Source organism: Thermobia domestica, chromosome 14, assembly GCF_964235325.1.
Source record: "Thermobia domestica chromosome 14, izTheDome1.hap1.1, whole genome shotgun sequence".
Classification (NCBI taxonomy): domain Eukaryota; kingdom Metazoa; phylum Arthropoda; class Insecta; order Zygentoma; family Lepismatidae; genus Thermobia; species Thermobia domestica.
This window is the reverse complement of record NC_137467.1, coordinates 109,737,185-109,750,341: the sequence shown is the minus strand read 5'-3', so window position 1 is coordinate 109,750,341 and position 13,157 is coordinate 109,737,185. Positions and strand designations below refer to the sequence as shown.

Genomic DNA, 13,157 nt, shown 5'->3' with positions numbered 1-13,157 from the left:
TTCTATCAGAAATACCCTATATTAAAAGTTCAAACTGTATCGTAACGAAAAGTTACAAATGTTGGAAAGGAAAAGCTTATGTTCCTCATACATCTTATTCGTGCTGATCTGGGTATTCAGGGTAAATTTCAACCTGAAAAAAACATTGAATTATAGCATAGGAAGACATTTTGTGTCGAACTAGTATAAATAAAATTTTGTTTTCAAATAACCAAAGAGGTTACCATTTTCTAGTCTTTTCCGAAGATTTATCTGTTCCGAACATCCAGCATTGATTTGATCTCTTCCGGATATAACGTAATTTGCACTGATAGAATGAACACGCTAAAAGCTCAAACGGATCATCGTGTCAGTCGGATGATGTTGGTTAGGTTATAGACCACCACTGGGTCGAAGATTCAAATCCGCAGTGACCCGGTAATTCGACTGAGACTCGGTAACCCAGAAGATGAGAAAGAGATTTTACTTATTCCCTTGGATTTAAACAGTATTTCTGTCAGAGATGATCAGGACTGGAGATGTTATTCCCAGATCACGAAAAACACGACGCCGAAGTTAACAGTTAATTAGATTCTACAAACCAGGTATATCGGACTCTTGCTCCGTCTTAACTTTAGAACATGATGTGTGTGTGTGTGTTAGTGAGGGAGAGAGGGGGAGAAGTGAAAGATGCAAAGATAGGATTGGGAAACCTCAAGAGAGAGCGAGAGAGGGGCAAATATAAATATGAAACATACTTAGCATTGCAGTGTGTGATGTAGAACGCACATACTCTTTACTCGAACTATCGCCAATGATGCCTTGTAAGTTCTCCATCAGAAGATAAACCTCTGCAGCCATTATTTTATTCGAAAAAATCATACTACCTGATGGGGAATCGAACCAAGATTTTCCATTTGGAAGTCGGCACGTTACCACTACAGCACCGATTGCTTTAACCTTACTTTGTTTAACAAATGGCGTAGTGGTTCTTTCTGTGAACGATAACACGGAAAGTATATGCTGGAGATCAATGATGACTTTGAAATGTCCTGGTAATTCCGTTGCCCTTTCCCAACCAGCATTCGTAAATCGTCTCTATCATGATACAGGTGTTTGCTTCCACATTCTTACGTATTGCTTGTCCATTATGATAAGTTGATTCTTCACAATCACTTTGCAAAAGAATTAACTTTGGCATGAAAAGGATTTGCACCTGTGTTAGATAGCTGTATTATTCATAAGGCTATTACGTTACCCCTACACCATCATGCCATCTGAAATTACAAGCAAAATATTACTTACTTTAGCCCTGATTTTTGGGACGAACCGGCTTCTTCCTGTAACGTTATTTGCACCAAAGTGCACAATGAAATCGATTTATTCGACGGCCTAGAGAGAAATTCGTGTCCACTGATAAAGGAAAAACATACAATGGAGAAAAAAATAGAAATGAACATATTTTGCAGTAATTTCGCCATGCAAGTTCAAAAGTACGCAAATAATAATAATAATAATAATAATAATAATAATAATAATAATAATAATAATAATAATAATAATAATAATAATAATAATAATAATAACCTATATTATAATATTGAAAGTAACTATGTTTGTGACTCCTAATCTCTCGAACCAGCCGATCGATTTCGATTAAATTTTCAACATAGATGAAGTTCGGGCCTAAGATGATACTTATCTATTTACTTTGACGATATAACTTATGAAACTTTGATGTAGAAGAGTACATACAGTACACGATTGGAACCGATTGAAACCAAAATATGAGACCACAAAACAAATATAATCACTGAAATACAAAAATAACGGACGAAGCACAGTGTTGAAGCATTGTTGCCAAAGGAAAATTTTTGCTACTATCAATATAAGTTGTTCCCTTGTCAGTATACTTCAAAAAAATCAACTATTTACAGTGTCTTACTCCATTAATCAGAACTACATTTAATATCCAACAATTATGTGCATTTCCCTTAAATCTGCGAATTCTCTAATGGGTAGGACTTAGCATTTCCTATTTTCTTCCTTTCTTCCTATAAGAAAAATGTTCTTTAGACAATCTAGAAATGATGACTATGCCACAGACCTTCATTTTACTCCGACCTCACTCATCCTGGCCCTCAAAGTGGCAGTTGGCCCTCGCCCTCTTTCACCCTCGCCCTCGTGCAGGAAACTTCTCGCCCTCGCACACCCTCGCTCTAACTGTGAAAGTTGGTCCTCGCCCTCGTTCAATCTCGCTCTCGTGCTGGAATCTTGTCCTCGCTCTGGCGCAACCTCGCCCTCGCGAAGGGAGTTGTCATCACCCTCGCGCACCCTCGCAGTGAAAGTTGACCCTCGCCCTCGTTCATCCTTGCCATCGCAAGAATGGTTGTTCATCGCCCTCGCTCGCCCTCGTTCTCTTACTGGAAACTTCTTCCGCCCTCGCACACCCTCGGGCTCGTTGTGACAGTTGGCTCTCGCCCTCGTTCTTCCTCGCCCTCGCGAAGGGAGTTGTCCATCGCCCTTGCTCGCCCTCGCCGTTTGAGGGCGAGGAAGCCCTCGCGAAGGCCTCCCTCGCTAGGACCTAATCCTCAATTTTCAAGTGTATTTGCTGAATTGTTTCCTTAACATACGTCCTAAACAAAGAAAACAAAACATACCATTGTACAACTTACTCCGCATTACCTAAAATGGAACAAATCATTAACTACTCCACGCTTAATATCACCATGAATATGTTCAAATAAAACTTGAGGAGAGTTTCGTTTACATCTTTTGGTGCAAACTAGTGTTGATCATGAGACGAGACGAAACAAGAAATAACGTTTATCATCTCGTCTCGTCTCAATTCTCAACACACAATATATATACACGTGTGTGTGTGTGTGTGTGTGTGTGCCTTTTAGTATATAAAACTTGGTTTTGGGTGAGATAAGAGAAAAAACTCACACTGAGGCAATACCAACCGGGTGCTCATGGACGTATCATACCACTTAATATCTATCTTAATAACAGAAGTTGGAAACGTAATAAAATAAACTCTGCTCAATCAACTTCAGAACATATTGCTTGTTTTCAGAAACTTAATAAACTATTTAGTTAATAATTAAGCGCGAGCCCGGGAGCAAGCAAACGGGAACCTCATTGAAATAAAGGAGCGCCAGCCGAAGTGAGCCCGAGCAAGAACCCAGTTGAAATAAATGAGCCAGGGCCAAAAGTGAACGCGAACTCAGTTGAGAGAAGTGAGCACGAAGCGTATTTTCGAAATACACTGAACTCTAGCCATAAGGCATTGTGAACAGGTTACGCTTGGCACCAATGTACGAGAAATAAATGACGTCTATATCGCGATCCTATTGGTGACATCACATCACATACATATAGCATAATGTAAACGCCAGGTGCTATCGGCCCTCGTAGTCGAGTGAGCTAGCGTAACATAATAGTAAGAAAAAATCGTTTTTGGCGTGGGTTCAAAACCTGCGTAAGGAAATTTTTTTATTATTTCTAAAATTTTTTATACCACTTCTTTCGTTAAAATAAGATAACAATAATATTCAAAGTGATTTAACGATTACTTTTTAAAATTTTCATTATACGTCTTTTATTAAAATAAGTTTGCCCCTGTACTATACAGATCCATAAGAGTAGTAGTAGTAGTAGTAGTAGTAGTAGTAGTAGTAGTAGTAGTAGTAGTAGTAATAGTAATAGTAGTAGTAGTATTAAAAGTAGTAGTAGTAGTAGGAACAGGGTAGACTGCAATTCAGCATTCATTTGTTTCCGTGCGATGTTGCCAAACGTAACCCGCTTTCAATGCCTTCTGGCTAGGGCTGTGTATTTCGAAAATATGCGAGCACGAGCCCAGTGGAAAATGGCCATCTATGAACAAAAGTCCGTCCATCAAGTCTTTTTCCATCTGATCTGCTGCATTCTGTTGGTTCTCTCACTGATTGTGTTTGTTCAGATATCAGCACTGTTAAGATTATGTCATTTACTGCTAAATGACGTGAGTGACTGTCTGTCTGCCAGTACGCTTAAATTAAACATGACAATGTAGACACTGTTTATCTAAAATGTCTCTAGCTCATTCAGGGCAACAATGAGGCACACTCGCTTCTAAACGTAGCGCTATTCCTATCCGGAAACTTTCATGAGAAACATGTAAATATTATATTCATTTACATTATTATCTTTAATAATTATGTAAAAGTACACAAGATTAATTGAGAAGTGTGATGTAATAAGGGCATAAGCTAGTTTACGGGAATTTGAAGGTGAGGGAATTTGAGGGTGAGGATGCCCTGGAGACGGTGAACATCTCTGCTCTATACTACATGATGTTGGGTAGGGTATTTTCTGTAGCATATCATTTTACAGTTTGACACTTTCTTCGTGTATTGAAAACAACAGCGATTAAGTCCTTCTAAACTTACATGACAAGTAAAAAAAAAAAAAATTACTGGAATTGTGCCAATGCACTAAGCCCAGAATTTTAAATTTATTATTATTATTATTATTATTATTATTATTATTATTATTATTATTATTATTATTATTATTATTATTATTATTATTGACTTAGGTTTTCCTGAAATAAGAACTTAAACCAGGAGTGAATTTGCCCGCTTGCCCTTAGGTGATTGCAAGTAGGATACAAGCCAAATATCACTGGAAAGCTTGAAATAAAATATAAGCAATTTTGTGACGATGTGCAGACTCATTTTTCTTTTTAAGCTCGTTAATTTCTACACAAAGATGAGATCTGCTCGCACTATAAGATAGCGGATGTCACGTTAGTAATATAATTAATCTACACCATGATCTTCATGGGAAAATGATTAATCTAAGGGAAATGACAACATAAAATTTAATATATTTAGTTTGTTATACAACTGAAATGGTAATATACAACAACATTTAAGTGAATTATTTTACAAAAGTAATCTGATATTTGCCTCTTCATTGATATTTGACTACATTAACATAGATTGAATAACTGATTGGACATTCAAGTATTTAAGTTAGCAAAGATAGAAAATGAATTACGAGTATGCGACTTTTAACTCTTAGTCGTGAGAGTTTTACTATCGACTGATGAATCATTTTATAGTGTTGACTGACATATTATTACTTGAACTCAAAATAGCAATTAGAGTTCTTCACAAAAAGCTGGTGCTTTTTAACAAATGTAAAATGAAAATCTTTAAGTTTTACGTCCCACGGTTATGCCGTTTAGGCTAAAGGAGACGGTGATGAAGAGGAATGAATGAAATGGTGGAATGAAGAGAGTGGGAGAAAACGGGAAAACCCCGATAAAACCTACGAGTACGGTGTTTGTTCACCACAAAGTCCACACGGTTCGAGCTGGGATCGAACCAGAGACCCCAAGCAACGGAGGTGAACGCTCTACGACTGAGCCACCGCTCCCCCTTTTTAACAAATTGTTCAATATCAAGTTTTCATAAAGTAGTCCCTCTCTCCTATAAATAATTTCAGAGAGGCCGTGGTGGGTCAGTGATAAAGCGTTCAACTTTGGTGTATGAGGTTCTTGGTTCAATCCCAGCTCGCATCAAGTGAACTTTATAGTGGACAAACACCATTGTGCATGGGTTTTTTCAGGGTTCTTTCTTGTTCTCCCACTTTCTCCATTCCATCATTTCATTCATTCCTCATCATCACCGTCTCCTTTAGCCTAGCCGGTGTAAACGTGCGACTAAAACTTAAAGAATTCAGTTGAAATAATTCCAACTCAAACAGTTCCAGGAAGTATGTAATATCGAATAAAACATGCTAGTCTATAACATTCTGAGTATTATTATTTTTTATATATAACATTCTCGCGAACCTTATTTCTAAATCGGTAAGAAGACTAAATTCATTCTCCTATTATTAGAGATTCATTTCAATTGAGCAGTTGAAATAGTTGGGAAAAATTAGAAAGCCATACCCTATATTCCAGTGTGCCTCAACCAGTATAACATGGCACACTGGCGTGCCGAGCAAAATGAACAGTGTCACGCAAACTTTTACCCATTATTTACAAGAATATTTGTCGAGTTCTTTTATTTCCTATTATTATCAACGATTCTTCTACGGATCAACTGTCTGTATACTGTCAAGCAAACAAGTATCACATTGAGCAAATGAGTGTAATTTTTTTACTTTAATAGTAATAGGAAGGTCTATTTTCTTGTATTTTCTACCGGGAATAACTGCTTCCGGTCTAGAAAGCTAGAACTAACAACAAAGGGACCTGATGTGCTGACCACACACCATCCCAAAGTCTTGAGTACCACAAGTCCTCTTCTATGTCTTGGCACCCTAAGGATTGCTGCCTTCTGAGAGAAAGACGGAGAAATAACTTAAGTCCATTGCACTTACATGCTTTAATAAATAAATTAAGTAAATAACTGTTTCGTTATCTGTTTATTATTATTATTATTATTATTATTATTATTATTATTATTATTATTATTATTATTATTATTATTATTATTATTATTTCTATACATTTCTTAGGCACTCATATAGCCTCGCTGCTGAACAGGACGTAAAACTCAAAACATTTCTTAGGCAGTTAACTGCCATATATATATATGGAATTCCATACACAGGCCGCGTGTATGATTTTCCATACACAACAGGGCCGGCTTTAAGCCGATTGGACCGATTGCTCCCAATCGATCCTCGCGCTAGTAGCGTTTATTCTACTCTACAGTGCCGTTTTAACAGCACATTAGGCCCCAGAGCAAACAAGTGTGTGCTCCCTATGACTAAGTTTTGTTCCTGATATATGTAATTAATACATGCCATTCTGATCGCGGGGCCCCCGGCCAAGTGACTATGATACCGTTAAGATGGCTCTGCTACTCTCGGTTGTCAAGTACAAGCAACATATTGAAATACAGATACATCCATGAACTCCACAACGGAGGGTATGGCCCGTCCCTAACAAGTAAATGAATAGTTTGCATTAAGTTTCCGGGGATAAACAAATATTTTCTGAATATAATACTGCAGTAGTTTCTTTATTGTTTGTACGTTTCCAACTTCTGCTGTAAAAATAGATATTATGTCCAAGGAGTATTCTGCACAGACCCCAAACCCAATTAGGTCAAAAGAAACTAGATTTTGATACCGACAGATTTACTTGTAAGAGATCAAACCTATGAAATACTGGTACAGAACCTTCCCGAAAAATTGCGAGGGACAAGGGTGAAATATTTATTTTAAAATTCATTCACTTTCTTCATTTCCATTTGAGTTATTTCTCTGAATACTTTGTTGCTATAAGCAGTGAACAGAGTGAGTGTTTTTACCACAACATTCTGCAGTTGGATAAACGTTATAAAGGGAAGTGGGACCCGTCCATGATGAGAGATTATTGTTAGCTTCTCCTAAAAGAGGACTCCACCACATAGAAACGTGAAAATGTTCGAAACTGTCTTTGTCATTAATCATTTTTCTTAACCAAGTTTGTAAGTAAACATCCAGGAGGTTCCGGATATGAACTTATCAATGTGTTCAGAGACTCAATACAAGAAAAATGTTTTTGTGCGACTTTGGTCGGAAACGCTTAGTTACAAGGAGAGAGCTAATTAAAAGTAGTTGCTAGAATTGATCATTCCCCATACCCTTTTATTATCCCTACCTCCGTAATTAACCATTTTCGATCAAAGTTGCAGAGTTTATCTTGTATTGAGGTTCTGAACACATACGCGAAGTTTGTCGGTTTTCCTCGGAACACCCTGTATATGAATACGCAATAACGATATACATTAAAGTTTGTAAATGATGTGTATGCAATGTTTAGTATGACATACACGCATTTCTCTTAATAAAACTTAGAATTTATCGCCATAAGCATCTTTTATTTTATATCAAATTAGATTTACTCTTGTCAGCAGTTAATCATCATTATCATAGCAGAAAATCTGAGGATGATACAAAAAAAAACTTGATTGCATTTTCGTTTTCAGAACGTCTGATTTAGTAGAGATTCTACTGTTTTATCTCTGGACATTTTTTAAAGTTGAAATTTGAAGACATGTGTTATCAGTGAAACAAAGTTTATTACTGAAACTATATGTAAAAATATGATTCAACAGAAGAAGCTGCACATCATACAATCAACCTTAGATAATTTCTACAATACCCTCAATCAAAACTATGGCTATTTCCACAATCATCGCCAAGGACATATGACACGAAGATTTTTTTCAAGAAACCAAGGATGATTAATGAAAGGGAGTGATTATGAAATTAAATTTTATGTGCTCTTCCACCACTACACCAGCAGGGAGAGCGCATATACAGTGTATCCCACTAGCTTTCGAACCCGAGAAAAACGTTATAATTTTCGAACAAATGTACATAAGAAAATGAAATTCACAATACGCGTACCTTGTTTCATGTTAAACACGAGAAACTGATGAACAGAAGCGCACACGTCAAAACAAAGACGATAGGTGGCGCCAGGGTAAGTGCTGCTTGGCGTGGTGCGCGTGCGTTAGTGTGACTCGAGTCGCTGCATTGTGAGGATGGTTCTGTACACCGTACAGGAACGCGTGTTCATTGGATATCGGGATCCTATCAGACCGTTCAACGTGAATTTTGCCGTGAATGTGGATGAAGTAAAGGACCATCGAAATCATCAATACATCATTTGGTGAACAAGTTCGAAACAGGAACGTTGCTTACGGGACATGGAGGCGCGCGTCCATGGATGTCCGAGGAGACAGTACAGAAGTGCGACAAAGTCTTTTGCAGTCCCCTAAGAAGGGCCTGCGTCGATTATCACAAGAGGTAGGGATGTCAAAGTCAACTGTCAAAGAGCCGCCAAAAGAGCCAAGCTCTTTCCATATCGCGTTAGTCGTCCAGGAGTTGAAGATTACAGATTGGGAAAAGCGCGTGATGTATTGTCGTTGGTTGCAAGCTTTGTTGCATGGCAATTAAGGAATCCTAGACTATACTTCGTTCACAGATGAAGCTTGGTTCCATCTCTCCGGTTATGTGAACTCGCAGAACACTCGGGTGTGGGCCGCCGAAAATCCGCATGTGTACCATGAGATTCCACTTCATCCCTTGAAGGTGAGAGTTTGGTTTGCAATTTCTCGACAGCGTATCATTGGACCCATCTTCTTTGAAGATACAGTAAACACACAAGTTTATTTACACATCTTCAGTGAATTTAAGAATCAGCTGGACGATCAAGAACTGCGTCGCGGTTATTTCCAACAAGATGGAGCAATATGCCATACTTCCAACGTGGCCCTGGCAGAAACTGAGTTCTTTCTTGGTGACAGGATAATCTCCAAAGGATTGTGGCAGCCAAGATTCCCGGATTTGACACCACCTGATTTCCTCTTATGGGGTTTTCTTAAAGGTTGTATCTACAGAAACAACCCACGATCACTGCAAGAGTTGCGAAACAACATTGAGAATGCGATTAACGAGATCACACCGGAGACTCTACATCGGACTTTTCACAATATGGAACGCCGTGTACAAACATGTCTTGACGTCCAGGGAGGACACTTTCAGCACCTGCTGTGACGGTCATATATTCAGCATGAAACAAGGTACGTGTATCGTGAATTTCATTTTCCTATGTATATTTGTTCGGAAATTCTAACGTTTTTTTCGGTTTCGAAAGCTAGCGGGACTCACTGTATATATATATATATATATCCAGTGGCGGATGCAGATATGATCAAGGGAGGGGCTAAAAACCATAGTTTGCAGCTTTATCCACTGTAAAGCAGGATTGAAGCCTATTTTATCCAGTGTATAACTGAGCGTCAAGGGGGGCTATAGCCGCTTTTGGGTAAGCGCCTGTATATATATATATATATATATATATATATATATATATATATATATATACAGAGAGAGAGAGAGAGAGAGAGAGAGAGAGAGAGGTTCTACAGACCTTGGTGCAAGTTAGTTGTAAACCTGGGGCCCCGCAAAATGTTCCCAATCGGGGCCCGCACCGCCTAAGGCCGGCCCTGATACACAAAGAATATATTCCAAATTTGTTGTGTTTGTTCTATAGGTGTGTTTGTAATTAGGTGCATATGGCGTAGAAGTCAGAATTTAATGACCATGCCAGGTATATGCAAAATCATAGACAAAGAAATTTATGAACAAAGACATTTACGGCGCTAAAACAATGGGCAAAAGAAAGAACTACTGTCGAATTGTTGCCCGTGGTGCACAGGTGATAACACTTAACAGTTTTAAATTTCAACAAATAGAGTTTTAATTAAGCAGGAATTTTACTCATAGTGTACAGTGGGGAAGGCTCAGTAGTTCGCTAGGATCGTTACAATATGGAACCCAGTTAAATGCACTGCAATCCTGTCCGCAAGCCCCTGTAATGTGCAACAGATATTGTGCTCTAATGTTCATTTCAATACAAACCTATATTGTCAATTTTCCTTCACAATCGCGCTCTGCTACTCCAAAAATCCCGCGAAAGTATGATTGCCAATATACACAAAATCGAGCATAATTTTGTTTTTTGCTTATATTTTTATTCCTTTATTGGAAAAACATCTCATATGAATTGCTTTCTGTTATCTCCACATACTAATAACTGAATTTTACTCATAAACGCAAGAAGAATGGAATAAATGCAAAAAATCGTGAGTTACAGTATACGCGCAACTCTTTTTGAGCATATGGGTACATTTAATTAGAGTATATATTTCGTTTTACTTTATAAATTATTTTAGTTCAAATATGGCCTTGATTTGCCATTAATAATGACTTTTATTTCGATCGCTATCTCAAACATTTTCTTCATTATTTGGAGTAGAATTGATTGGTAAGATTTTAGAATTTACTTCCTTTTTCTACCCCTGAGACTATTCGCTTTCGCAGTAGGGTTCAAATAGAAACTTTGTGTTTCTTCGAGGCAATCAGTATCATTGAGAATCGAACCTGGAACCACGCAATTTTAAGAACACTCGTATGGTTTAACATATTTCTGTTTTACATAAGTAATTAACAAATTAAGTACTTTTTTGTGTTTTCCAGCACATTCAGCATAGTTTGGCTGAAGTGACGTATTTTGCATCTTTTGGTCCGAATAGAATCATTGTAAAGCAGGGGCATCCTCCTAAAGCGATGTACTTTGTTGTGGGAGGAGAGCTGAATGTTGGAATAAGTCAAGTAGACCCTATCACAGGAGAAACATCTTATGTAATTGTTGGCACCATCGATGAGGGGAGTATATTTGGAGAGGTGTCACTTCTTCTTGGTCTTACTCGCACAGCAACTGTTATTACCAAAAGTAAGTGCAGACTCTTAAACGTTTGTTTGTATCACAGGAGTTTGAGTAAACCCGTTAAAATACACAGCCTATTAAATCACCATTAACGTATATGATTTCTTTTCAGACAAATCTGTAGCTCCTACAAAAATACCCTTTTGTTTGTCATTAAAATTATTAAATTGAGTTCATTTTGAGCTTAACGTCCCTTTCTTCAGCGAGGCTATATGAAACGTGGACCTACTGATTCAAGTGGCATTTGAATCACATGTGCTCCCGCCGGGAATCGACTCCAGGTCTCCCACGCTAAAGGCACGTACGTTAATCGCTTAGCCATGAAGGAGCTCTAAAATTAATAAAGTATAGATGCATTAATATCATGCACGGTCTAGAAGCTTTCAAGGAAATTTGTGAGAACAAATTGATCATTAATTTATTTTTATTATTATGACAAAAATTAGTATTTTCTTTTTTCTTTTTTAGAGTTTACAACACCAATATTAAATACTACATATCTTGCCCGCTGGTTTACTTGCTATTAGAAATATACGCGCGAATAGTATATTGGGTCTCGAATTAGGTTCCCACTGGCGGAGTGTTGAAATTTGAACGAATTATGGTAGTTCAGATTGTACCTTGAGCTGTAGTTCCACTTCTCGTGTAACTTCAGTGATGAAGAGGAACACTACATCCATCCAACCAAGCGAAATATGTCATGGAGCTACAGTTTTCAGTGAGATTTTCCACATTTTGTCAAAGAAAATATGAAATTATTTGATACTAAACAAAGAATCAATATAATCACTTGTTGCTAACTATGATGTGGGAAATATACTGCACATATTTTATAACGAATGAAATAAAGAATAAGAGAAGATGAAATGTCCCTATATCTACATGATCATGTCCTCTCGAATGTTAGTTTCATTGATTCAATCTTTAATATATCTTGCGTTTGTTACATATAGTACTTCATAAACTCACACTTTAAATAAAGTAACTATTAAAGATAACGAACATTAATGTTTCCGGTCGTAGATAAAAAAAATAATTTTTTCCTCTCTAAGAAAAACAACAAAATGAATTCTTATTATTTCAAATCTGATATCAAATTGCTTATGCTCATATACTCATTACATCAATTTACATATTTTCATTTCAAACTGATCATATCTATATTCACTGATACAGAGGTTGTTTTCCCTCTATGGTGACGATTTCAACCTGAACTTCTTTGAAAGAAATCATGTCGCTACCATCAAGAGTGCTCCTTTTAGTGGTCCTGCATCTGGGCAACTGCCTGACAGCGAAGTTTCCACTGTAGGAGACAGACAAACAGTGTAGTCATGTCAAGCCGCAACCACTCCTCCTGATAGGCTTTTCCATAAACATTCAACGGTGTGGAGTCTCCTGTGAGACAAAGCTCGTTTCAGGAGGCTGAGGGCACAAAAGTCCATCGGTCATGTATCAGAGGACTTCACTGCAATGTCTGTAAATGGGATGGCACGAATTCCAGTTTCTCCTATCATTTGTTGAAGGAAGAGGCATGTTGAGCGAGATGTGTAAACTTGATGCCTTGTCTTGATACACTCACACACGATTCTTGACCCCCCCCCCCGTAGAGATGGGGAATGTCATATCGATAAACGGGGGTCAGGACGTTAGCCTATTAATATTCCGAATTCACCTACGTATTTTTGGCTACGCGATGTATGGTCAGCTTGCCCTGGTACGACATGCAATGATCATGAAACCTGTACCAAACCTTTCCTTGCATTCGGTAAAACATGTTTGAAAATCCCTTATACCTGTTGATCGTTAAAATGTACACATGGCTTGTGCCAGTCGTCACGATAAACATATGACTCATCTAATGTTACAAAAAAATCCACTTTTCACCGGT

The 13,157-nt window shown here is 37.7% G+C and overlaps 1 protein-coding gene across 1 annotated transcript in view; it reads left to right on the top strand.

Moving 5' to 3' along the window:
• LOC145670282 (cGMP-dependent protein kinase 2-like) overlaps window positions 1-13,157 on the top strand; it is a 508,984-nt gene that overhangs the window by 309,045 nt on the left and 186,782 nt on the right. The window contains exon 4 of the mRNA XM_081738722.1: window positions 11,020-11,275. Coding sequence (XP_081594848.1) covers window positions 11,020-11,275 — 256 coding nt within the window. The remainder of the gene's footprint in view (window positions 1-11,019; window positions 11,276-13,157) is intronic.